General features: G+C 40.3%; 1 protein-coding gene across 1 annotated transcript; it reads left to right on the top strand.

Moving 5' to 3' along the window:
- Positions 1-4,817: 4,817 nt before the first annotated feature.
- Positions 4,818-26,130, top strand: LOC139187750 (uncharacterized). Its single transcript, XM_070804329.1, has 11 exons — positions 4,818-4,909; positions 5,190-5,305; positions 5,412-5,423; positions 5,649-5,834; positions 6,005-6,598; positions 24,036-24,334; positions 24,393-24,606; positions 24,720-24,833; positions 24,981-25,075; positions 25,252-25,798; positions 26,030-26,130. Exons 1-11 carry the CDS (start codon positions 4,818-4,820, stop codon positions 26,128-26,130), a joined length of 2,370 nt encoding a protein of 789 aa, XP_070660430.1.
- Positions 26,131-26,192: the final 62 nt, after the last annotated feature.

Raw genomic sequence — 26,192 nt, 5'->3', positions numbered from 1 at the left:
CACAAAATTAAATCACATAAGTGTTTGTGCCTCAAAGAATGAATTTGGGCCGAGAGGAAATAAACCAAAACGGAAGGCCGTGATTCTCGGCTCAATGGTGATTCTTCAGGCCGGTGGCATTCTTAGCCTAGGAATGTAGTGCCAGCAGTTCGACCGAGTCCTAATGAATTTGAGATTACTAAAGGATCCAACTTAGGTGTGGCTCGGTAGAGTCTCAAATGAATTAAACTTGCTAAGGATCATGATGGGATTTGAATCATTCCAAGAATCAAAACTTGTGGATGATCAAATCAGAAATGAATTGGGTACATAAAGGGACTATGTTCAAATCCTAGTTCAAGTCAAATAGGTTGAGGCTAGATAGAGATAATGTTCTAATAGAAGAGGGGTTTGATGAGATAACATCAAGGATTTCCATGTGGGTGCCGAGGAATCATAGTTCTAGCAGGACTCTACTTCAACAGGTTTGGCCATTACGAAATTCACCCCTATAATAGAAATGGTTTTGCTGCGTAGAATGACCTTTAACTCAACAAACAGTTGAACGCTCTATGCAAAACCCTTCTCACACCCTTGAGAAAATACTAATTGTTTCACTAACCCCTTCGTCAACTCATAAGCAATTGGATTAATATCATTGTGTTGACAACTTAGACCTATTCAGTTTGGATTAACATCACTAGAGCCGTAAAACCAGTTAATCGAAGTACCTTCAGTTTGGATTAACAACGCTACTTCTAATTTGGTTGCTTATCAATCCAAATCTTAGTCGGTGAAGAATCTACGATTGTTTCGTCGAACGAGGTCAATTCTCAGCTTTCTCGATGAAGTGAGGTGATCTATAATTACTTACTCACAAGTGCACTTCAAAATTCGGCATTTAGACGGCTGAAAAACATTTACCATAAAGACACTCATCTCTTTTGAGCATCTTTGTCTCTACAGCCTAATATCGATTCGGTGTACTTATATTTTTACAAATATAGTTGAAGTAGTTGAATCTGTTGTAGAAGATCCTAAACTTAGTAGTATATTGCATAATCCAATCTTCAGGTTCTAGAACCCTAGACCGAGAGTGTTCCTCCCTCAACCGAACTCGGTCCCAAGTTGGCATGCCTACATCAGCAAGAAGAATGTAGTTATCTCAGTAGTTGCTTGGCATGCGAGCCGCGGCGTAAGCTTTGTAATTTCTAAGATAAAAAATTGCCCAAGGTCTTTCAGGGTGTTGCATATAAAAATGGCTTTAGGGCTAATGTGCTTCTGGCTCTCGACTAGTAAAATTGATTCATATATACTGAGAATGTCAGAGATAGTAATCTTTTTTTAGCTAAAGTTTTGAGTGTAAATTCCATCTAGCAAAGTCGTTGAATTTAATTGAGAGTTAGACTAGAAAGTTATTTGAGTGAAATATTTTAATTTCCATCATATAATATCATTCATTGTTTGTGATCAAGTTGTGCAATAAAGCTTATCCATGACCAGAGTTGTGCGACCAAGAGAAGACGATGAGAAACTTATTGTGTTCTTGTCTCGTTGTTTAATTTATTGAATTACGGTTGCATCGCAAGATTGAAACGCATGTGGGCTATTTTAGTTTGACTGTTTATCTGTCGGGTTTGGATTCGTCGCTCTATCTATGGTTTCAAAATTTAACTTGGCTCATACACTTATGTGCTCATTTGGTAAGTGGATTGGATTGGAATAGATAACTACCTAATTTCAAGTTATATATGTTGAGGTGAGAAATGTAAATTTATGACCAACTGGAGGATAGAAGATAGATTACTTATGAAGAAAATTAATCTATTTACAGTCCTCTTCAAAATGGTACGATTGGAAGAGATGAGTTTTCTTCATATTTTATCATCTGCTATTCCCCTCCAAATGAAAGTTCATTCACTTAGACCTTCAATATACTTTAAAATTAAGAAATTATCATTTCCAATCAAACATACGAAACTAATCCCAAATCTAATATTCATCCATTTCCAATTAACAACAATATATATCTTGCGAGATTGGGAAATGATTCCCATTCCAATAACTAACGGGACCAATAAAGAATGCACGTTTTAGCTATGTGTTTTGGTGTGTCGGGTGAGCAGACCAAAGCTAGAAAAATACTACGGTGCAATAGCGGCCCCGACCCCATGTCTTATCAAAAGAAGCAATAACGACAACTCACATTTAAAATCTCTGATCAAATATTATATATGCACCTCGAAATGGAAAGGGAAAGGGGAAGCAGTTGCATAAATTCTTCAGACCTTAAAACGAAATGACATGAACAAATACACGTAATCCGTACATGCAACTAACTAATTAGTATGCGAAATCAATGCAAAATTCAAACATGACACATGCAAGTGGCTCACTAAATGCATGCAGATCACAGAGGCTCTCTGTACAGCTTGCAGATTCAATTGCTACGTGCATTGCCCAACTTTTCACTGGGATATGGATATTGAAGACCTGTTGACCCTAGAAACTACAGAGCCTACGTGGCGCGCAGGCCGAGTATTTTCTAAGCTAACTACGTCCTTCGGTGATTGCGGGGCGTGCCAACTCGTCGGCCGAGCTCGGCCGAGGAGTAAATTTGTTGATGTTGCGTTGAGCGCGCTGATGACTTCTGTCTTGCGATTGCGGCCGAGGAAGGAACAATTCTCGGCCTCTTGGGTTCTAGAGCCTGAAGACAAGGCTGCTAAAATGCGAAGTTCACGAACCGAATTCGGCTTTCAACGTGCCGAATACAATAACCTGGTAACACCTCACTTCGCCGAGAAGGCTGATGAGATGACCTCGACCAATAAGGATTCGGAAATCCTTCTCGACCGAGACTTGGATAGGTAACCAGTCGTCCTCGCCGTAGTGCTGTTGATGCCAACGGAAGATGCTGCGAGATCGGCTGATTCTACGGTGACAGAGCTATCTATGCCGACTTAAGATATCACCGGTTGCTTTCACAGTGCTGTTGATGCCAACGGAAGATGTGTCAGCGAAAAAGAAAAAGAAAAATCACAAGTTGTGAGAGTTTGCGCAGGGCAATTTTGTATTGATTTTGTAGGGCTTTTCTGTCGCAGAATAGCTTGTATTTATAGTATTTTGTACTTGCTTGGCACGAACTGCAACTCTGACTCCTTCAAAATTGATCCGTGTGAAATGCCAAAGCCTATCCTCCAGCTTTTGTGACTCTTCAAACCTAATAAAAGTTAGGCTTTATCATATCTCATAAAAAGCCTAGCCCACCTAAACTTCTTATCATCAAAACCCCATCTGACACCATCCATCACCATGTAAAAAGACCTAGTCTACCTAGGTTCCTTATCCCATCATTATCCAAGACCATGACTTTAAAATCATCAAATCCCCAAGTTTTTTTTGAATCTGCACGTTCATTGCTAAACATCCAAATTAATTTGAACTGTATCTCTTACTTGAGGATATAATTTGCATCCTATCCATCCCGTTTAAAAATATGTCAAGATAATTCAAATTAAAAGATAATTATGATAAAAACCATAATATTATCTTTTAACAAAAATATCTTCACTTTTCCATCCGACGGCTGAGAACTATGTTTACTCTACGGTCTCGATTACACGGGCCGATGGTGTAAATTTGGGTCCAAACAAGACCATACCTACATGAAATTTTAAATAGTTATTTACATTGTATGTACTTATATCGATGTTTTATTATACAATGATATTTTATTCAACGGGTTAAAAACTAATTAGATATCGAATTCAACATAAACATAATATGTATTTACTATTCATGTAAGTCATCCGAGACTAAGAAGACTATTTACTTATATCAATGTGAATCAACAATTAATTTATAAACCAATGCATGAAATGACATCTCTTCATTCTATCATTGTTAGGCTTAATATTCTTTAAATTTAAGTTTTAGAGTTTGCTAACAAAAATAAATAAGTTGAATCAACAACTAATTCATAAATCAAGACATGAAACAGCGTATCTCTTCTCTAGAGCATCAGTTCCATGGAGAGATCCAAATCTAAATTGTAAAAATCACAATATTTACACCTTATTTTGCATTTCCGAAGATGTGAATGTAGATGTACATTCTACTCCTATGGAAGAGATGTAAATTTGGTATCTCATTTATTTTTCTCTCTACAACTCATGCGGCACACGCACACCTTCTAAAGATGAAAAATAAGATGTATATTACATTTGGAAAATTGATGTATATTTTACATCCTTCCCTTTAAGAGCATAATTTTTGGCCAACAAAAAAAATATAAAATTTCTATTTCAAGGAGTTATTTTTTTTTTTTGGATTTTGGAGATGCTCTGAGTTGTTTTTCGCAGGTTTTTAAACTTTGCTAACTAGTCTTCTTGCGCTATATTTTTCTATTTGTTTTTTCATTGTTTCTAATATTCTTCTTTTATTAGGTAGAAATTAGGAGGTGGTTTTTCTTTCTTTTTGGGGATTGTGATATTTCATCTATTATTTTATTCGAGTCGGCTTATTTCTTGTTTCAAGTGCAGTTTGGAAGAGATGATTTGGAAAAGTCGTTGACGAGGTGTGAATTTTTTCTTTTTCTTTTGTTTTACCTCTCTGAAAGTTTCGTGCATCGCTTCTTTTTATAGATAATTTTCAGGTTTGGATTTGAGATGAACCACTTTAGTATTTTGTAGTACTGATATTATATATTGTGCTTATTTTATATTGAATGAAGTCTCTTTTCCAGTAATGCTATATTTCTACAAGCTAGAGTAGTTACTGTGGATGGGGAGGATGAACACATTTTTGTGGCTCCGGAAAGCAGGGAGGTAAGGGCTGCTATGACTGATGTTGAGGTCTTTGGGCCTCGGTGTGGAGATGAGACTGTGGTGGGTCAGCAGATGGGATTGGTTGAGCAGCATCTCATAGGCAGGCAAGTTGACTGAGACCCATCAAGTCGGGTGGGTGAGAACTCGGGGCTTGGTTCAGACCCATTCAACCTTTTGCCTATCATTGAACATAATCAAAGGCTCAGGAAGAAGAGACCAAGGCGGGGTATATGTGGCGGGAATATGTCCACTTAATTACAGCCTACGACAAGAGAGGAAAGGGGTGCAATGTTTCCGGTGCTAGGGAAAAGGATGAATCGCGAGGATGAGGTAGTCTCTTCTCAGATTGTAGGTCGAGGAAGACTGAATGCGAATTTGACGCAGTCCAGTTCAGCGGCAGAGGTTGACAGGGGTCAACCCCACCGAAAGTAATAAGTTGTTTAAGTTGGAACTGACGGGGGCTTGGGAACCTCCGGGCAGTTCATGCGCTTCAACAGCTAGTATCTAATCAAGATCCCACTATTGTGTTCTTGTGCGAGACTAAAAGTGATTCTCGTTGCATGGAACGGTTACGTTTTAAGTTGAATTTTGATCATTGTTTTTCAGTTGATAGTAGAGGTAATTCAGAGGGCCTTTGTGTTCTTTGGAATGATGAAATAAAGTTATTTTTACATTCTTATTCTCCAAACAATATTGATTTTGATGTGGGTGTCCCAAGTGATATTGATTATTGGCGATTTACTGGGTTTTATGGTTATCCAGCTACTTGTGATCGGTTTAAATCCTGGAGATTGTTGACATCACTTGTAGGTAATGATTCCACACCTTGGTTGTGCATTGTAGATTTTAATGAAATCCTTCAAGCCCATGAGCAGGAAGGTGGTAATATTCGGCATGATAGACAAATGGAGGGCTTTCGAGGGGCGGTGGAGCAGTGTCGCTTGGTGGACCTTGGGTTCACAGGAAATAAATTCACATGGTTCACAACGAGGGGCGGTGGCATTAAGGTTCGCCTGGATAGGGCTCTGGGTACTCAAGCATGGATGGAGTTATTCCCAAACTTTTAAGCACATCATTTGAACAAAACTACATCGGATCATGTGCCGGTATTACTAAATTGGTTTGGGCGATCCCCAATTAGAGGAAGGAAACAATTTCGATATAAGAAAGCTGGCATTTGCGTGAGGGTTGTACTGAAGTGGTGCAAGATGGGTGGAACCATGAGGTGGCCGGTTCTCCAGTGTTCCAAGTTACTGAGAAAATCAAGATGACACGGATGAAGCTTACTAACTGGGCTTGGAACAATGCACGGGCAGAACCAAAGGAAATTAGAGAGGTGGAGGATAAGCTTACGAGTTTGTTAGGGCAGCCGTTCACTGATGAGTCTATTGAGCAAAAAAAAAAGCTAATTCGAAAGCTAAACAGATTGCTTGAACAAGATGAGCAATTTTGGAGACAACGTTCGAAAGAAAATTGGGTAAAACTGAGGGATCGCAATACAAAGTATTTCCATCAGAAGGCTAATAAGAGGCAGAAGCTGAACTGTTTATATGGGTTAATGGATGATAATGCTTGTTGGCATGATGATCGTAGGGGGATGGAGGAGATTGTGGTGTCTTATTTCACACAACTTTTTCGCTCAAGTGGAGGAGAGAACTTTGGTGATATATTGTGCCATATTTCACCTAAGGTGACGGATGAGATGAATTCTTCCCTGCTTAGCCCATTTATGGATGAAGAGATAAAGTGTGCTGTCTTTCAGATGCATCCTACGAAGGTGCCGGGACCAGACGGTATGTCACCAGGTTTCTATTAGAAGCATTGGGGAGTGGTTGGAAAAGATGTGTGTAATGGGATTAAGTCAATGCTCACATTGAAGGATAATTTTGTGAAAACATGTTCATTTAAGCAACATCAATAAGCATGCAATTAACAATTAAAGGCGGAATCATGCTTGCATGCACTTAAAAACAAAACATTAACCATGAAATTCAAAGCCTAGTAGATTGGTGAACCATGAATCAACTCAAAACAAAGTGAGTTGAAATTTATACCTTTGTAGATTTCTCTTTGCATAAGCAAAGGCTAATCACCCAAAGAGAGGGCCTTCATTCCTTGCATATTAAATCTATGGATTTGGATGGAAGAATAGGATTCTCCAAGTTCCCAAAATAGAGAACCTCTAAGTATCTTCACCAAGGTTAGATTGGAGAAGAAATGAGTGACCTTGGAGTAGTGGGATTGCTAGATGCACCCTCCAAGGGGCCGGCCTCTTTAGAGAGAAAGGGAGAGACATGTTCTCTCCAATTTTCTCTAAAACAAACCCCTTAATGAATTTTGGCTATAAAGTCATATTTATACCTTTATTCATTTGAGTGGCAAACTTGTAAATAAGTCCAAGTTCACTACCCTTAACCATATGGCCGGCCTTAGGGTGTTGTTTGGGCTTTTGGGCTTTTGTGAATTAAGTTGTCATACAACTTAAGTCAATGGGCTTGACGTTCGAAACCCATTGGGCCTAAACGTCCAAAACTATCCCGATGTCTTTAACGAACTTATTCGTTTGATTAATTAACATATTAATTAATCATTGCCATAAATAATTAAACCATTTAATTATTCTTACTCATCTCCATTGTTTCTTCAATCTCCACCTTACACAGTGTACGATCCATTAGGTTCCTTTTAGCGAGGCAGTGGGCGATTCAAACTCTTTCAAATCGATTGTGAATTGAAACTTACTTTCAATTCTCCCTTTAGTGATTATACACGTTTAGGGCTTCCACAAACCAAGAGTGACACCTAGCAGCATATCATGGTTACCCAAGCTAATCAGAAGAGGTGGAGAACCTATTCAGTTTAGGATTACAAATGCAATACGGTCTTTCTCTAATACAATACTCTTGACCACATTGTTTGGTTTGATAGTTTATTTATTCATGTCTACTATCCAATGTGATTCGTGTGCTTATATGATTACCTTGAATGTGATTTGGAACGCATTCCTAAATCTCATTCATACTCTGGCCAGAGATTCTAAATCATATCATAGAGTATTCTCCCTCAAACAGTTTGAAGGTTAGAGATCCTTTGTTGCGCATTCACTTGCCTCCATGGCTAAGTGGCTTAACCCCAACGATGCCGTGGACACTCCAATGGAATGACGTTTGACATAATCAAAGATCAAGGACTTAACCACAAGACAATGACGATGCCTCAGGTCAAAGGACTACTTTGCATTATCCCAACCATGAGTTCTCATGTGACATGAATATGAGAACTCTTCGTTGATCGTGTTCAGTGAACTCATTCTCTATTGAGCACCTACGTACTTGTCTTGATGTCACACACACCAATGACTCGAGACTATTCACTCTCCCTGAGAGAAGACACAGTACGTACTGATCTTAACGGACTGTCAATGCCCACTTGGTAATCCTATGATCAGGAACATTTAGGATGTGTCTACGAAAGAATGGTCTCATGAATCTAACTTCATTAGATCGCATTCTCCCAATCACATATTCCTTGGACTTTATCGTTTAAGCATATAACATTTATATGAGACGGCTCAAACAATAATCTTTGCCCTTTATAGTTAAACTAGATTAATTTAACATGCGAAATGTCCGTAAAGTATCATCATATGATTGGTTTTAGGGCACATTTCCAATAATCTCCTACTTGCACTAGAGCCAATCAGCTTGGTCATCAGTGATGATACCTCTTCTGTAGTCATTTCATAAATGGCTGAATAGTAGGCCTAGACAATGGATATCTATATGTTATCCATAGAAGCAACCTTGAGAATAACGACGTCACCATTATACATGATTCTCAATCATGTGGTTCAGTCTCTCATTTGAGTTCGGATCTTGATGAGACCTTGATTCCCTGGCTTGAGCTATCGCCCCATTAGTGTCATAGTGTCAGTACACTAGATACACTTTCTGGTTGAAACCGAATAGAGAGTTCATAAATGAACTTTCCCATCCAAACAACATTGTTGTAAACTTCTATATGGCAATATATTTTGCATTCATAATGGAACACACTAAAGTCACTACTTTAATGTTTCCATCCAAATATCTCTTTAGTCATAATAAAGAGATATCCGTTTATCTCTTCATTCATAATGAAGAAACATCCAATGATGGATTAGATTCATAATCTAATACATTTACGCTTCCTTTACGTTACTCTAATTCTTCCTCATTCTTTGAGGAATCTATCCTTTAGTATTTCTTAAATACTTAAGGACTCACTTGACAGTTGCCATGGTTCTGATCCTGGGCTTGCACTGATATCGTCTTGTACCTTTCTAGGTACAACTTATATAAATGTTTTTCATACAATATGAAATACATAAATCACCTTTGTGCGTATACATAAAGGAATCTATTTACGCATTATTTCTTTGGGAGTCAAAAGGGCACGTTCCCTTTGAGAAGGGCAACTTGCTAGTCACACTAGAGTCATCCTTCTAATTGAAGTTTATCATCATATGAGAAACTTCCTAGAATCTTTTGTCTATTATTAGGGATTGATATAATCAAATTATATCTTGAAATCTATCAATACATATTTTCATCCCATGTATATAGACTATGTCTCCCATATACATTCTATCGTTATAGAATGCTTAAAGTCATAACTTTAACGAAGAAGTATTCTTTTCATTTCCAAAATTAATATATCATATATATATATATATATATTCATATATATCATATATATATTTATATATATATATATACAAATTTAGGAATATGATTAACTCCCACTAATCTTTTGTAAACCTAGTAAACAAAAGATTCATTTACATCTTTATGAGAAATCAAACGATTTGACCTTTCTCTCATAAGACGCTTATAGCTCCCACTAGCTTGCTAAGATTCATGATGGATGGATCTCTACAACTTACATGTCTTGTGATTCATAGTTTTTAGACATATATTATCAAGACTATCTTAATAATGGTTTCGAAAACCCATATTATGTCCAAACATTGAATCACCATTTAGTTGTAGCTAGCTATCTTCGAATTAATTGAAACCAAGACTACGTCAAAAATGGTTTCTTCAAAGTCAACCATCCTTTTGATTGTAGTTACCTTAAGCTACCAATTAGCTTATGAAGGTTTCATTATTTCGGGTCAAATGGTACTTTACCATTTCCTTGAGTATATATCGTATATGCACTCAATGTAGTCATAAGGATTTTCATTCTTATTTCTTTCGAATTAAGAGATGCAACTCTATGACATAGTCATAAAGTTCAAACCATTCAACTGAGACGGTTTATAAATCCTTCTTGACTACCTTGGAGCTTTTGGTATAGGAACTAGGTTGTTTATATTTGTTGATTACTTTCTTGTTTCTCAAAGAACCCATTCTTTGAGTTCTATCTCTCGTTCATTTGCTCTTAGGCAAATCACATTGTAAGATTACAATGAACTACCCGACAAAACAACATTTGTTAGTTGGTTTATAGAAGCGATATCCAAAAGTTAATTTAAGGATATCCCACAAGATTGTTATCAAACATATATTGCTTATTAGCACACAACCCCAAATCTTAACATGCTTGAGACTTGTCTTTCTTTCCAACTACATCTTATGGAGTCATGAAAATATTGGAAGATCTTCTAATTTACAATCATATTGTTTTAGAAGTATATATCCTATATATGGGTAATAGATAACATCTAACGAACTAAATCTTATTCGAGTTCGTTCTTCTCCTAAAGGAGAAAATTCATTATCTTATGATGCTATTTTCCTTGATATCTTTCAAGAAAACTATTCTAAAGTGTTACCATTCCTTGGATCAAATCTAAGGATGTAAATACTTTAGATGTCTTACTCATCAACTTACATTTCTTGAATTCTTTGAAACCTTTTGCAAAGTATTTGAACTTGTGTTTATTCAAAATAAACTATAGTCCAACCGAGAGTGATCTTCGGTGAATGTCATATAACATGAGTAGTATTATGTTGTGGACAAGTGTCACTAACATCTAAGTGACTTAACCTCAACAATTTTGTGATTCTTTCTTCTTTCCAAAAGAATAAAGATTCGAACATTTCGCCTCTATACAATTTAACAAGAAGGCATTGGATCCGGATCTAACGATCCAAAGCATCCATTTATTACCAACTCGTAATTTATGTTTTAGAGGTATCACAACTTTAGTTGGGATTAGTCACTATCTTGCAACCTTTTGGGTTTTAAGCATCATTGTATTCTAAACAGTTAACACTACCATATCATCTCTACTATAGAGACAATCAATTAGATTACCATAATCCAATCTTTGATTAATAAAGAACAATGTTTTGTCAAACAAAACATTCATCCATCTCTACTATAGTGACGGAATTAAGTTCCTTAAAATTGGAATGTAAAGACTATCTTTGGTTTTTCCAATTTCTTTGGTAGTTCATATGAGGAAGTAAGTACTATCTGCTTTCGCAGAGATCTTTATTTTATTCACGTTCCGAATGTGAAGCACCTTTTTCTTCTCTCATATATCTTTTACTTCTTATTAGTCACACTTTTACAACGATTGTAAAACATAGTTACTAATACGGAATCAAGCTTTCAAGTAGAAGAACCAACTGTTTTGAACTATTCAAGAACAATTTACAACACCTTCGAAAGATGTGTTCTTGACACTTGCAAGACATTTCTTGCAAATACCCCTTCCAATGTCCATCCTTTCATAAAGAAAGTTTGTTCCCTTGGAGTTAATTTTATCTTCTTCATTTGACTTCTCCTTTGACTACAATAGTCATGGTCCCTAAACTCCCACTATCTCTCTTGAAACTTATTTCAATTGTGTTATACACATCAAACATTTTGGAGAGCATGTGGTTATTGTTCACTACATAGTTTACAATAAACTTAGTGAACTATAAGGATAGGGAAACAAAGGTGAAGTCCTTGCCTAGTTTCCGTCTCGTTAAGTGGTTTATCACTTCAACACTCAATGATTCAAAATCATCATAAGTCCATGTTAATGGACTATTTTTGTCAACCAACCATTATGTTCTAAACATAATTACAAACTTTCAAGAGTTGTTCAAGGCAACTCTCATTTCTTCATACAACAATTTGTAAGTGAAGAATCATGGCACATAAAGTGTCCATGCCCTTGTGCTTTCTTCCCAAGTTCTTTGTTCATGTAACAAAGAAACAAGCACTAAGTGTTTGCATTGACTAAGAGTTGTTCAAAGCAACTCCTATTTCTTCATACAACGATTTGTAATTGAAGAATTATGACATTAAAAGTGTTGTCCTCTTTATGATAGACTTCTTCTAACATATTCTTCTAATGATACATTATCAAATAGGAAGATTGTGAGGATAAGACTACTTGGGTATATTTACAAGCCATTAAAGACAATCTATGGTTTTGTAGTACCAAGTCCGGAAACTAAAGCTTTCGGCTTTTATTTGTCAAGTGTTGGATAGCGTTTGCAAATATATTGGTAAACAAATACATAACGAATATAAATTGATTGATTTAAGCCATTTGATTCGGGTCTTTAAATCAAATAGCACCACCCACTATTTTTGGCAAATTCCATATCCCTCATTGGAATTCGAGAGTTTTGGATGAAACTCCTAGTAGGGTATGGGAGGCTCACTATTACCAAGCCCACCTCACAATGATATGATGTTGGCTAGCATTAATAATAATGAGAGAGTACGCTTACTCATTTGCAACTAATGCAAGTACCCATCTTATTTGGCCTCTAGAGAATGTCACCTCACAATGATATGATGTTGGCTCCATTGCACTTAGTTAAGTCATTCCCACCATGCTTAGTTCGCGAAGGGGTTCAAGAATAGCCTCACGATGATACGATGTTGGCCATCCTCGTTGCCTACACTCACCTCATCATATGTTTATGGATTCCTCCTGAGTATAAGCATGCACTTTGTACTCCCCCATGATAGGGTGAAGCCGGTGTACAAGTCATAAACGATTGGATCCCACCACGGTGGAAGGCCTACGAAAGAGTGTTCTAAGCACTCTCACGCTTATCAACTTAATAATGGTTTGGTTGAGGGTTTTAGGTCTCATCACATATAAACATACATTTTAATCTCTATTAAAACAATTTTGGTCCTATTACAACTATTGGTCCATATGATTGTTTTTAGTTGTATATAATACTCCCACTATGATTATAAAACGGTTTTAAAGTAAGAGTATATGATACTACTAACATAACCTTTGCATTCATTTGATGGACTATATAGTTGCCTTAGGGCCTTAGGATGACTATGAACCTTTGTTTAGATTCAACACGAGCCTTGTGTTGAATCTCGGTCTAGGAATGGTGATTGATTTTAGTTACGCGTTTAATCACATTAAGGCGTGTTGTCTTAGGGGCGTTGGACCCAACTACTTCATTTTCATGCATATCATATAAAGCAAGAAAGAAGTACTTCAAAGTAAAGGTGAGTTTATGCTCATTACAACATTTGCATAAAACAAATTACTTTAAAGTAAAGAAGAGCTTATGCCCTTTTACAACATTTGATCAAATCAAATTACAACCAAAATCTAATCTACACATTCCCTTGGTTCAAACAAATTTGAAACGGCCTATCACATAGCTCAATTATATTAGGCTTAGGTTCATAATCACCCTTTAATTAATTAACACTTTAACTAATTAAATTGAATGCAACATTTTCATTTGGTTTTTGTATCCATAAAATTGATTTAAATGGAGCTAAACAAAATGAAAATCCAATTCTCATTTAAAGAGACAAAACAATTTTGTTCTCTACTTAATTTGGGCCAATATGCAATAACCACAACTTTTGGGCCATAAAACAATTAACCTCAACTTTTGGGCTATATTGCAAAACTTTTGGGGTCACTTTGTAAAGACACAAAAGTCCACTACTTCATGTAATTACACTAGAACCCAAAATTTAATCAATGCAAAAACTTCATTAAAGGAGCAAAACAATTTGTCCTTTAGCGTTTTTGGACCTAAACGTAAAAACGTAAACTTTTGGGCCAAAGTGCAAATACACAAAAGTATCAAAACTTTATGTAATTGCATAAAAGCCCCAAAAGCACCCCACTTGAGGGAGGGCCGGCTTTGGAAGAGGATAGTGATGTGTGTGTTGATTTGTGAGTTTTAGACATAAAGCAACAAGTGGTGCAATTGGTGTGTGTGAAAGGGAATTAATCCTTACACACCCATCACCATTTCCATCACCATTCAAATAAATATCTTATGCAATAAATCATTTGAAAAACATAAAACATAAACTTTATGAAATAAATCAAAACTTTGAATCAAAACACAAACCTTTTTGTTCTTGGCAAAAATGTCAAGAACAATGAAGAACACTCACGAAAAAACTCAAAATTTTCCATGAACATTTTTCACCCAAAAACATTCCAAAACCATTCAAGCTTTAGGGAAATAACATCTAACCAAACTAGGGTACATAGGGGTTCCAAAAGTCACTTGAAAACACTTTTAACAAGTCAAACAAGAACCCAAAAATCCACCCTTTGGATTTGGCCGAAAATCCCCAAAGTCATGGCACCAAATTTTAGCTCCAATATTCATGCTCATATGAACTACATCCACAACATTTGAGATGGCAAATTTTCTAACAAAATTTACATTCAAAGAAACAAGAATAAAGCTTGTAACATATTACAACTTTTAAATCAAAACTATGAACTACAAAACCCAAAAGGATTCACCAACTACTAGACCTAGGCTCTGATACCACTTGAAGGATAAATTTGTGAAAACATGTTCATTTAAGCAACATCAATAAGCATGCAATTAACAATTAAAGGCGGAATCATGCTTGCATGCACTTAAAAACAAAACATTAACTATGAAATTCAAAGCCTAGTAGATTGGTGAACCATGAATCAACTCAAAACAAAGTGAGTTGAAATTTATACCTTTGTAGATTCCTCTTTGCATAAGCAAAGGCTAATCACCCAAAGAGAGGGCCTTCATTCCTTGCATATTAAATCTATGGATTTGGATGGAAGAATAGGATTCTCCAAGTTCCCAAAATAGAGAACCTCTAAGTATCTTCACCAAGGTTAGATTGGAGAAGAAATGAGTGACCTTGGAGTAGTGGGATTGCTAGATGCACCCTTCAAGGGGCCGGCCTCTTTAGAGAGAAAGGGAGAGACATGTTCTCTCCAATTTTCTCTAAAACAAACCCCTTAATGAATTTTGGCTATAAAGTCATATTTATACCTTTATTCATTTGAGTGGCAAACTTGTAAATAAGTCCAAGTTCACTACCCTTAACCATATGGCCGGCCTTAGGGTGTTGTTTGGGCTTTTGGGCTTTTGTGAATTAAGTTGTCATACAACTTAAGTCAATGGGCTTGACGTTCGAAACCCATTGGGCCTAAACGTCCAAAACTATCCCGATGTCTTTAACGAACTTATTCGTTTGATTAATTAACATATTAATTAATCATTGCCATAAATAATTAAACCATTTAATTATTCTTACTCATCTCCATTGTTTCTTCAATCTCCACCTTACACAGTGTACGATCCATTAGGTTCCTTTTAGCGAGGCAGTGGGCGATTCAAACTCTTTCAAATCGATTGTGAATTGAAACTTACTTTCAATTCTCCCTTTAGTGATTATACACGTTTAGGGCTTCCACAAACCAAGAGTGACACCTAGCAGCATATCATGGTTACCCAAGCTAATCAGAAGAGGTGGAGAACCTATTCAGTTTAGGATTACAAATGCAATACGGTCTTTCTCTAATACAATACTCTTGACCACATTGTTTGGTTTGATAGTTTATTTATTCATGTCTACTATCCAATGTGATTCGTGTGCTTATATGATTACCTTGAATGTGATTTGGAACGCATTCCTAAATCTCATTCATACTCTGGCCAGAGATTCTAAATCATATCATAGAGTATTCTCCCTCAAACAGTTTGAAGGTTAGAGATCCCTTGTTGCGCATTCACTTGCCTCCATGGCTAAGTGGCTTAACCCCAACGATGCCGTGGACACTCCAATGGAATGACGTTTGACATAATCAAAGATCAAGGACTTAACCACAAGACAACGACGATGCCTCAGATCAAAGGACTACTTTGCATTATCCCAACCATGAGTTCTCATGTGACATGAATATGAGAACTCTTCGTTGATCGTGTTCAGTGAATTCATTCTCTATTGAGCACCTACGTACTTGTCTTGATGTCACACACACCAATGACTCGAGACTAGTCACTCTCCCTGAGAGAAGACACAGTACGTACTGATCTTAACGGACTGTCAATGCCCAATTGGCAATCCTATGATCAGGAACATTTAGGATGTGTCTACGAAAGAATGGTCTCATGAATCTAACTTCATTAGATCGCATTCTCCCAATCACATATTCCTTGGACTTTATCGTTTAAGCATATAATATTTATATGAGACGGCTCAAACAATAATCTTTGCCCTTTATAGTTAAACTAGATTAGTTTAACATGCGAAATGTCCGTAAAGTATCATCATATGATTGGTTTTAGGGCACATTTCCAACACACATCAGGTACTATTCTTCGAAAAATTAACTATACCCATGTTACTTTAATTCCCAAAGTCAAAGATGTTACGATGATGACTCAACTTCGGCCTATTAGTTTGTGCAATGTGTTGTACAAAATAATGGCAAAGGTACTTGTGGAGCCAAAAATATTCACAGGGCGACACGTGGATTTTTGGACAAAAATGACAAAAATACCCTTGCAGTACCACGAGGTTCCTACGCGCAAGCAGCGGGCAACCCTCTTTCAACCAAGACAGAAGTGCCCAAAATAGGTAACAATTCAAAGTCCATCTCATCAAATCCTTTCTACAAGGTAATTCCCAAACACATTCCTTTTAAATTATGTTAATTGGCTAATTAATGGGTTTATTGCCTAATTAACCCATTAATTGTCAATTAAACCATCCATTATATCCAAATAACTACAAAATACATCCAATTCAACCCTAAAACACCACATGGCCGGCTATCCCCATTTCAAAACCTAATCCATCACTTTTTTCTACCTTTTTCACCATTTCTTCCTTTTTATTACCCAATAAATTCAAAAACCACCAAAACATTCATCTTATGTTTAATAGCCAAATAAATTGGCTAATTAAACCTAAATTAAACCTAAAAACCCTAGCCACCTCCTATCCCTATAAATATACTCCCATTCTCACCAAAAAGCTGATTCCAACACTTTTTGGCAAAAATCCCAAAATTCTCTAAACACTCTTTCTCTCTAAATTCTAACTTTGGCATCGGAGGTTCTTCGGCCAAAGCCCCCTCCATTCATCATGGGCGCGTGAGGCTCTTGGCCTTAACCTAAGGTGTTAATTGTTTTGTAGGTGCAAAATCGTCCAAGATCGAGGAGGAAGAAATTTGCATCCACAAATTGGTGCTTTCATTGAGAGTTGAAATCCATACTCGTAGAAGACTCTCGCACAAAAAAGGTTTTTTCTTTATTTTCTAGTCCATTTGAATATTTTTCATACGTTCTTATTATTAGAATTTTTTATTTGCAAAGGTTCTTTGATAAAACATATAAGCAAAATATAATGGCTAGAAATTTAGAAAATTCCATAAGTGAAAATTCTAGTGTTCAAGAAATGGGAGTGCGGAGATCCGTGAGGCAAAATGCGACAATAAGGGGAGCAGCATCACCACCACGAGTTTCCACCATGGGAACCACCGCGGTGGCTACCTCGGTAGCCACACACGGCGAGGTCCATGGTGCCTTCACCACGGCCACCATGGGAACCACCACGGTGGCTACTTCGGTAGCCATTCGTGGCGAGGTCCATGGAGCTTTCACCACGGCCCGAGCCGTGCCATCCAAGACCACGACCCAAGCCGTGCCATCCAAGTTTACATGGACCCAAGCCCAAGCCTCGCATTCACATGCACCGCGCGTTGAGCAGCCTGCTTCCGTCGAGCAGCCCACTCCCGTAGCCCAGCCTGCTCCTGCCAAGCAGCCTGGTCTCGTGACCCAGCCTGCTCCTAACGAGCAGCCCACTCCCGTGGTCCAGCCTACTTCCGTCGAGCAGCCCACTCCCGTGGCCCAGCCTGCTCCTGCCAAGCAGCCTGCTCTCGTGACCCAGCCTGCTCCCGACGAGCAGCTCACTCCCGTGGTCCAGCCTGCTTCCGTCGAGCAGCCCACTCTCACGGCCCAACCTGCTCTTGCCAAACAGCCTGCTCTCGTGACCCAGCCTGCTCCCGACGAGCAGCCCACTTCCGTGGTCCAGCCTGCTTCCGTCGAGCAGCCCACTCCTGTGGCCCAGCCTGCTACTGCCAAGCAGCCTGCTCTCGTGACCCAGCCTGCTCCCGACGAGCAGCTCACTCCCGTGGTCCAGCCTGCTTCCGTCGAGCAGCCCACTCTCACGGCCCAACCTGCTCCTGCCGAGCAGCCTGCTCTCGTGACCCAGCCTGCTCCTGACGAACAGCCCACTCTCACGGCCCATCATGCTCTATTGGCTTTCCAAGCAGCCCAAGTCGACCCAAGACTATCTCAACCATCCGGACCTACCATCGAGCCGGGGGCATTCTCACCATATTTTTTCGCGGATTTGACATTTCCCAATTCAAATCTCGCGCCCGGAGTCTACCACATTTCCACTGCCCAAGGAGGCGCATTCCTTCCAAGCTCTTCCAATCCAAATGGCGAACAACACTTGTCTCGACAAGTCATAGAGTTGATGAGCGCCCTTGCACAACCGACAACTTTGGTGAATCAACTTTTGCAACGCATCGGGATCCAACGTGCCCCGGACGAGGTATCCCGAAGTAGGACAAGGGCAGACGAACTTTTCCAGCAGCGTCCCGGCAAGCAGCCATTCGACCAAGCCACAAGCCGAACGTTCAGGCAGTGTACATTCCCGATTGGGCTCCCGAGATATCGTATACTCCCGTCTTAGCGCGCGGAGGAGCGTGTACTCTCGACTAGGCCCACGGATGAGCATACATTCACGGTTGAGGTCACACTCCGATAGTCAACATGAGGAACTTTCCGGACAAAGTGTTCATTCACGGCTAAGCCCACAAGGAGCATCATCCACCTCACATCAGAGTAGGCAGCACGACGGACGGAGAGAAACAGTCACTCAATCCAGCTCAAGTTCAACCAGCAGCCTGCGAAGAACTTGCTCGCCTGCTAGGAACACACCACATGCACTGCATCTGCGGCGTAGACGAGCCAAACACATGGAAGAGCAGCCTAGACCAGAAAGTCATGGCTGGGGGCAGCCGAGAGCTCCGCTCCCCAACAAAGGAAAATTCAGGAAGAAGTATAGAGACTCTTGACCAAGCGATTGCATGATTTCCAACGCAACGAGGTCACCGACGAGGCACTACGACGGAACATGACCAACATAAGCAGGTCACCCTTCACGGATGAGATCGAGCAGGCAGAGCCTCCACGAGAGTTCAGCATGCCACATTTCACATCTTTCAAAGGGGATGAAGACCCGGAAAGACACTTAAAGCGCTACCGAAGCGCAATGATCCTTTATCGAAACAACGATGAGCTTATGTGCAAGATATTCGCCACCACTCTACAAGGCGAGGCGCAAGATTGGTTCTACACCCTGCCGCCACAATCCATCCAGAATTTCTACGAACTTTCTTTGGTTTTCACCAAAGAATATTCATCTTATCGCTCGATCAAAAAGAAATCTGATCATTTGTTCAACGTCAAGAAGAACCCAAATGAGTCACTTCGCGACTATGTGATGAGGTTCAAAGTAGAGAAGGCAAAAATAGTCGGATGCAACGACTCGATAGCTAGAGCAGCCTTCCAAAAAGGACTTCCAGCAGACCACCCGCTATTCAGAAAATTGATCATGAAAGAAGAGCTAACTCTGGCAGACTCTTTTACTTTGGCAGAGAAATATGCACTTTGGGATGAGGCTCGCCAATGAACATTCAAGGACTTGAAGAAGTAGCCGACATCACCTCCCTAGAAGCAGCGGATGACTTATTCACATGTTTGACGGTATCTAAAGTAGCAATAAGCTCTACCATCATGCGAGAAGAGATGGGGGCCCGACTACCTGTATTCCACAGCTACCTGTATTCTACAATTCAAAAGCTCTCCTCGATGTTATTAAAAATTCAAAAGCTAACTTTGGCGATAGTTGTTGCAACCCAGAAGCACAAGTTTTACTTTCAAACGCATGCAATCATCCTAATGACGTACTATTCTGCCCAATCCAGACGCGCAACGATAAAGGCGTAGACCCTGGCGGATGTAAAGTTTTCTGACGAACGCAACACTGGAAGGACACACTCGAAAGCAAGTTTCGTCATCGTCACCCTAAAAGATTCTACATAGGAGCAACATGTACCGGCAGTTGAGTACCATTTCTTGCTGCGCATCACACGGCCCTAGCCGACCCCTGCTCAATGATTCAACTCTAGAGTGGCCCAATACCGGCAGTTGAACATCTCCTGTTGCGTATGACATGGCCCCATCTCCACAGCTCCCTACTGCGTCTTCACGCCGAGCCTAGGTGACGCAACAGAGCAGCCCAACGATGCCTCAGAAGTAGCCGAGCACACTCTAGCTGCGCCTACTCCACCCGATGGAGACTTCTGGCATTTGCATGTCGACGACGCAGAAAAGCCTTCATCACTGCCGGCAGAGAAGGCTCCAAAAAGATGGATCCCATCTGGGAAGGTCCGTACAAGATCAGCAGAGTAGGGGGCAAGAGTAATTACACCCTTACCACCATGAAGCGGCAAAAAGATTGAAAAGAAATGGATGGCCTACAATCTGAAGAAGTACCATGTGTGACATTCCGCTACATCAAAACCCGAAGACTCAATAAGCTCGACAGGCACCACCTCACAAGCTGAGGACTATCCAGTTGTTATGCAGTTCCTACCTTACAGCTAAAGTTCTCGTTCGTTTCACTTGTTTTTCAATGAGGAATTTAGAAGTAATCACAACTTGGCTTGGCTGCATGCTTACAACAACTAATCACTCATGCACTTCAAAAGAAGACTGCGCCCTTCTTAGGGACTCATCGCAGGAATTGCGCCCCCCGAGGGACCAACCATGCTCTCCAGTGCGAGAGGGTAAACCAATTCTCCGATACCCATATGGGTCAGCTCTCCAAGATGGGAGGATAAACTTTACACTCCGAATATCCAGACGTGGATGAGCCTGGCTGCCCTAGTATAACTAGATGCACGATGGCTTGCGCCGGGATTCCTAGAAGTAGCCGCAATGGTCTTTTTCAAGGCTTAGCTAACTAAAGGATTTTGGGTCTCTTGGCCTAATCCGTGGGGAACCGGGCCCTAGAGACGGAGAGGGCACATTACGCAGTACATCCGATGGACGGCTGCCCTGGAATCCTAAAGCTGCTACCGAGTGCACTAAGGTAGCCTACGGATTCCGGAAGACTGCCTACGGCTTGCCCTTCGAGCAGTGAAGCCGCACTAGACTTATACAACTGCACATTTTGTGAAAGGTTAAACAAGCTAGCGCGCATATACGAAGTTTTATCCACTGCCGACATGCTACGTAGTCGATAAGCTTCACCTCTGCCAAGCGCGGAACAACCTACACCAAGTCCTAAAGTGTTGTGATACTTGCTACGCAACCTACGGAATTGAAGAAAGTCAAGGTTAACAGCTTAGTGGTTACGCGGACTTGTCTGCTTTTGTAAGTAAGGCATCCGGCTGCCAACCCTATGGCTAACAACTTTGCAAAGTTCTACACCAACACCTACGGCTGCATAGGCTACGCGAGTTTGTCTGCTTATAAAAAAGTAGCATGCATGCCACTGGTCTATCAAGTCTAAAGGTTAGGGCATGAACAAAAGAAGTGAAGATGAAGAAAAACGAAGGAAAACATGTTTATAAACAACTAGCAAAGGCCGAATGAGTTCAAGCAAAACAAAAGCTACAAGGAAAAACAAAGAAAATCCTAAAGGCTACCTAAAATATTACACTACAGCAGCTTGGACATCCCACGACTACTCGGTCGCCACACCTTTAACAGCCGTAACGCTCTTAGCAGCGGCATCATCCGACGCTTCACCCCTGGCTGCCCCAGTCTGGGCACTAACTTCTCCAACTATTTCACCAATGGAAGCCTTAAAAGTAAAAGCAAGCAAGTCTTCCGGAGAAATAGAGAAGATCTTAAAACCTCAAGCCCATCCTTCTCACCCTTCAGTTGCTCATTCTTCTTAAGCAGACTAACACGGACGCGCTACAGCTCATCCACTTTCTTCTTAGCATAAGTAGCGAAACGAAGCTCAGAAATTGCAAGCTTAAGATCTTGAATCTGAGGCGAATCAATCTCAGCAACAAAGGGAGCAGGCTTTGGCGCCACTTTAGCAGCAGAGTCCACCTTACCACTCTTCATAATAGCAAGTCTCTACAAAGGTGAACCAGAATTGGCTCCCAAAGAACGTCCTGGTACAGACTTCGGCACTGGGGGCATGATAAAACCTTTACGCTGAGTAATCTTATCCACAATTGTACTAGCCATTCTCAACATGGAAGACGCCACATGCTCAGATCTAGCAGCCTTACATTTCTTCCCATTGGAAGAAGTCATGTCAATCACATACCTCTTGGTAGCAAGCGGACCCTCATGAGCAGCGAAAGAAGTCTTTGGTTTTTTCTCAGCTAGCATCTCTTGAGCAAGCAGAGAATATCCATTTTCCCACCTTCACTTGCAGCAGGATCCACAACAGTGATTGGACGAGCCAGTGCATCTGCTTTGATCCTATTCCTCTCATCTTTTGAGAACAGCCCACGTTTCTCCTGACGAAAAGAGTTAAAGTAGCCAACGTCATTCGTGGTACCTAGCAGGGAAGTTCAACCCAACATTCCAGCAGTTCATGAGGTTCGCAACCTCTTCATTTCTCTCAATCACCAGCCTAGCTCGAGTCATGTCCAAAAGCCTAAAAAGACATGAGCCATGTGACTTGCCTAACACTGCGCCCCAGTGCCACAATCCGAGGTCCCAGCCACACAAGCTGCCCTTGGTTCTAGCCAAGTCGAGCAGCTTAAAGCAGTGGTCCCTGCCACAATACCTCATCGGCCCATGCCGAGTCGACTCTTGGCCCATGCCAGCCGACGTGCCGCACCACCCCGACGGCTGCCCCGCAGTAGCACTACCCACGAAGAAGACGAAGAAATCAACGAAAGACGGTCCTTTGCACGGGCAAGATGTAGAAGATTGCTAGAGGAGGGGGAACAAATATCCTCTAAGCTATCTCTCTCTTGTAAGGTAGAATAAATCGCTCTCCAAAGTTGATTTAATAACCCACTTAAGGTGGATTTAAATAGGCTTTGAGAGAAATTTATTTCCCTTTCCTAGAATGATCTAATTTCCTATTAAAGAGAGAATCTACATCAAAATAGGAAGCAGTCCTAAGTTTCCTAAAGCAAGAAGATCTCTACACCTGCTGCCATTTTCTGCGAGCAGCCCAACAGGTGTGGGGGCATTTGTGGAGCCAAAAATATTCACAGGGCGACACGTGGATTTTTAGACAAAAATGACAAAAATACCCTTGCAGTACCACGAGGTTCCTACGCGCAAGCAGCGGGCAACCCTCTTTCAACCAAGACAGAAGTGCCCAAAATAGGTAACAATTCAAAGTCCATCTCATCAAATCCTTTCTACAAGGTAATTCCCAAACACATTCCTTTTAAATTATGTTAATTGGCTAATTAATGGGTTTATTGCCTAATTAACCCATTAATTGTCAATTAAACCATCCATTATATCCAAATAACTACAAAATACATCCAATTCAACCCTAAAACACCACATGGCCGGCTATCCCCATTTCAAAACCTAATCCATCACTTTTTTCTACCTTTTTCACCATTTCTTCCTTTTTATTACCCAATAAATTCAAAAACCACCAAAACATTCATCTTATGTTTAATAGCCAAATAAATTGGCTAATTAAACCTAAATTAAACCTAAAAACCCTAGCCACCTCCTATCCCTATAAATATACTCCCATTCTCACCAAAAAGCTGATTCCAACACTTTTTGGCAAAAATCCCAAAATTCTCTAAACACTCTTTCTCTCTAAATTCTAACTTTGGCATCGGAGGTTCTTCGGCCAAAGCCCCCTCCATTCATCATGGGCGCGTGAGGCTCTTGGCCTTAACCTAAGGTGTTAATTGTTTTGTAGGTGCAAAATCGTCCAAGATCGAGAAGGAAGAAATTTGCATCCACAGTACTCACAAACAGGTTGAAGCTTATTCTTCCGCAGGTTATATAACTCAAAGTGCTTTTATTCCGGGGAGCTTAATATCAGATAATTACTTAGTTGCTGCTGAGGTTGCACATTATATACATAAAAGGTCATCGGGGCTTAATGGGCTTATGGCTTTGAAATTAGACATGAGTAAGGCTTATGATCGGGTGGAATGGAAGTTTCTAGAGGCTGTGATGCAAAGTTTGGGATTCGCTGACAGGTGTATCCGTATGGTCATGTTGTGTGTTTCAACGATGATTTATTCTTTTAAGTTAAATGGGGATCTGGTAGGTTATGTGCACCCAGAAAGAGGAATACGTCAAGGGGGTCCTCTCTCCCCCTTCTTATTTGTGTTGTGTGCAGAAGGCCTATCGGCTCTTTTTGTCTAAGGCCAAGTGGGAAGGAAAGTTACATGGGATCAAGGTGTGTCGTGCAGCTTTTAGCATTCATCACTTGTTCTTCACTGATGATTGTTTTCTTTTTACCCGGGGTACTATTCGTGAAGGTCAGGTTATTAAATAAGTGTTGCAGAAGTATGAGTTGGCTTCTGGACAAGCGGTGAATTTTGAGAAGAGTTGCGTTTCATTCAGTTTCAATCTCAATATTTATGATATGCAGTTATTGCTGATAGTCTTGGCATGCGTGAGGAGTTGAATATGATGATAGCTAAGTTTTGGTGGAGTGGAGATTCGGGAAAAAGGAAAATACGTTGGCTTAGTTGGAGGGTGTTATGTAAGCCTAAGCAGGAGGGAGGTCTTGGGTTTATAGATCTTTATGCTTTTAACTTGGCTCTATTAGCCAAGCAAGATTGGTGATTCTTGCAAAATCTCGGGGCCTTGGTGTATCGTGTGTTAAATGTCCAGTATTTCCCTAATACAGATTTTCTTGAGGCTAGGGTAACATCTAATAGCTTATATGTTTGGCGTAGTATTGCTATTTCGAGACTGATGCTCCACAAGGGACTTCGGTGGCAGGTGGGTAATGGGAGGACGATTCGTATTTGGAAAGACAATTGGGTGCCGATGAGTCATGCCTTCGGATTCTGACCCCGCCACCATTACATTGGAATGGTGAAGTCACGGTGGAAGGATTGATGAGGGTGGAAGGAAAACAATGGAATGAGAGTTTGTTGGGTGCGTTTTTTTCTCAGGAGGAAGTGGAATTAATTCGAGGGATTCCACTTAGTGTGCTTGATATTGGCGATTGCAAAGTTTGGCATTACGATCGCCATGGGAGATTTACAGTCCGAAATGCTTATCATGTTGCTCGAGTGATTCCTACAGCTAGTAGGGAATGGGCTGCTGGCTCGCATTCGTATACTAGTAATGGTGGGGAGAAGCTTTGGAATAAGTTGTGGACGGCTGGTGTACCCGGGAAAGTAAAGATTTGTGTGTGGCGGGCATGTTTGGATTCTTTGCCTACAAGGTTAAATCTTTGTAAGAGAAGGGTGCCAGTAGAGGATGGATGTGTTGTGTGTGGGTGCCAGGTGGAATCCGTAGAGCATATTTTGCGTCATTGCCATGTTGCTAGAGCGGTATGGTTTCGAGGTTTGGGTTTAAGGGTGGATACTGGGCATGGTGTGAGTTTATTGAATTGGTTGGCCAATATGCAGTTACAGGGATCTGCAGATGGTTTTGAGCTTGGTCTAATGCTGATTTGGTCATTATGGAAACACCGTAACGAAGTTTTATGGAATGGTAAGCACTTAAACCCTGATAAGATTGTCCTTCGGACAGATGGATGGTAAGAGTTTCACAGGTGTCATAAGTCGGCCATAAGGAAAGGTAGACGGGAAGTGTAGAAGTGGCAACGACCTGTGGAGGGTTGGGTCAAGTGCAATTTCGAGGTAGCATGGAATCAACATCAACACCGGGGTGGATATGGAATTGTTTTACTCAATCATGTGGGGGAGTTTCTTGGTGCTGCAGCTGGTCCAATTGATTCATCAATGTCAGCATTGCATGCAGAGTTCTTAGCAGCTAGGCACGCTGAACAGTTGGTCAAAGGGATATACTCGGTTGATGTCTAAGTTCACTTTGAAGGAGATGTGGTCTTGGTATTGACCGCCATGACCGGTCAAGGCGAAGACAG

The sequence above is a fragment of the Malus domestica genome, chromosome 09 (assembly GCF_042453785.1).
Source record: "Malus domestica chromosome 09, GDT2T_hap1".
NCBI classification, from domain to species: domain Eukaryota; kingdom Viridiplantae; phylum Streptophyta; class Magnoliopsida; order Rosales; family Rosaceae; genus Malus; species Malus domestica.
This window is presented reverse-complemented; position numbering and strand designations above follow the sequence as displayed.

Coding starts and splice junctions, on each gene's coding strand:
- LOC139187750 (XM_070804329.1), top strand. CDS start 4,818: ATGACTGATGTTGAGGTCTTTGGGCCTCGGTGTGGAGATGAGACTGTG. Junction 24,607..24,719: donor CCGGGGTACTATTCGTGAAG/GTCAGGTTATTA, acceptor TATGATATGCAG/TTATTGCTGATAGTCTTGGC. Junction 25,076..25,251: donor ACAAGGGACTTCGGTGGCAG/GTGGGTAATGGG, acceptor TTTTTTTCTCAG/GAGGAAGTGGAATTAATTCG.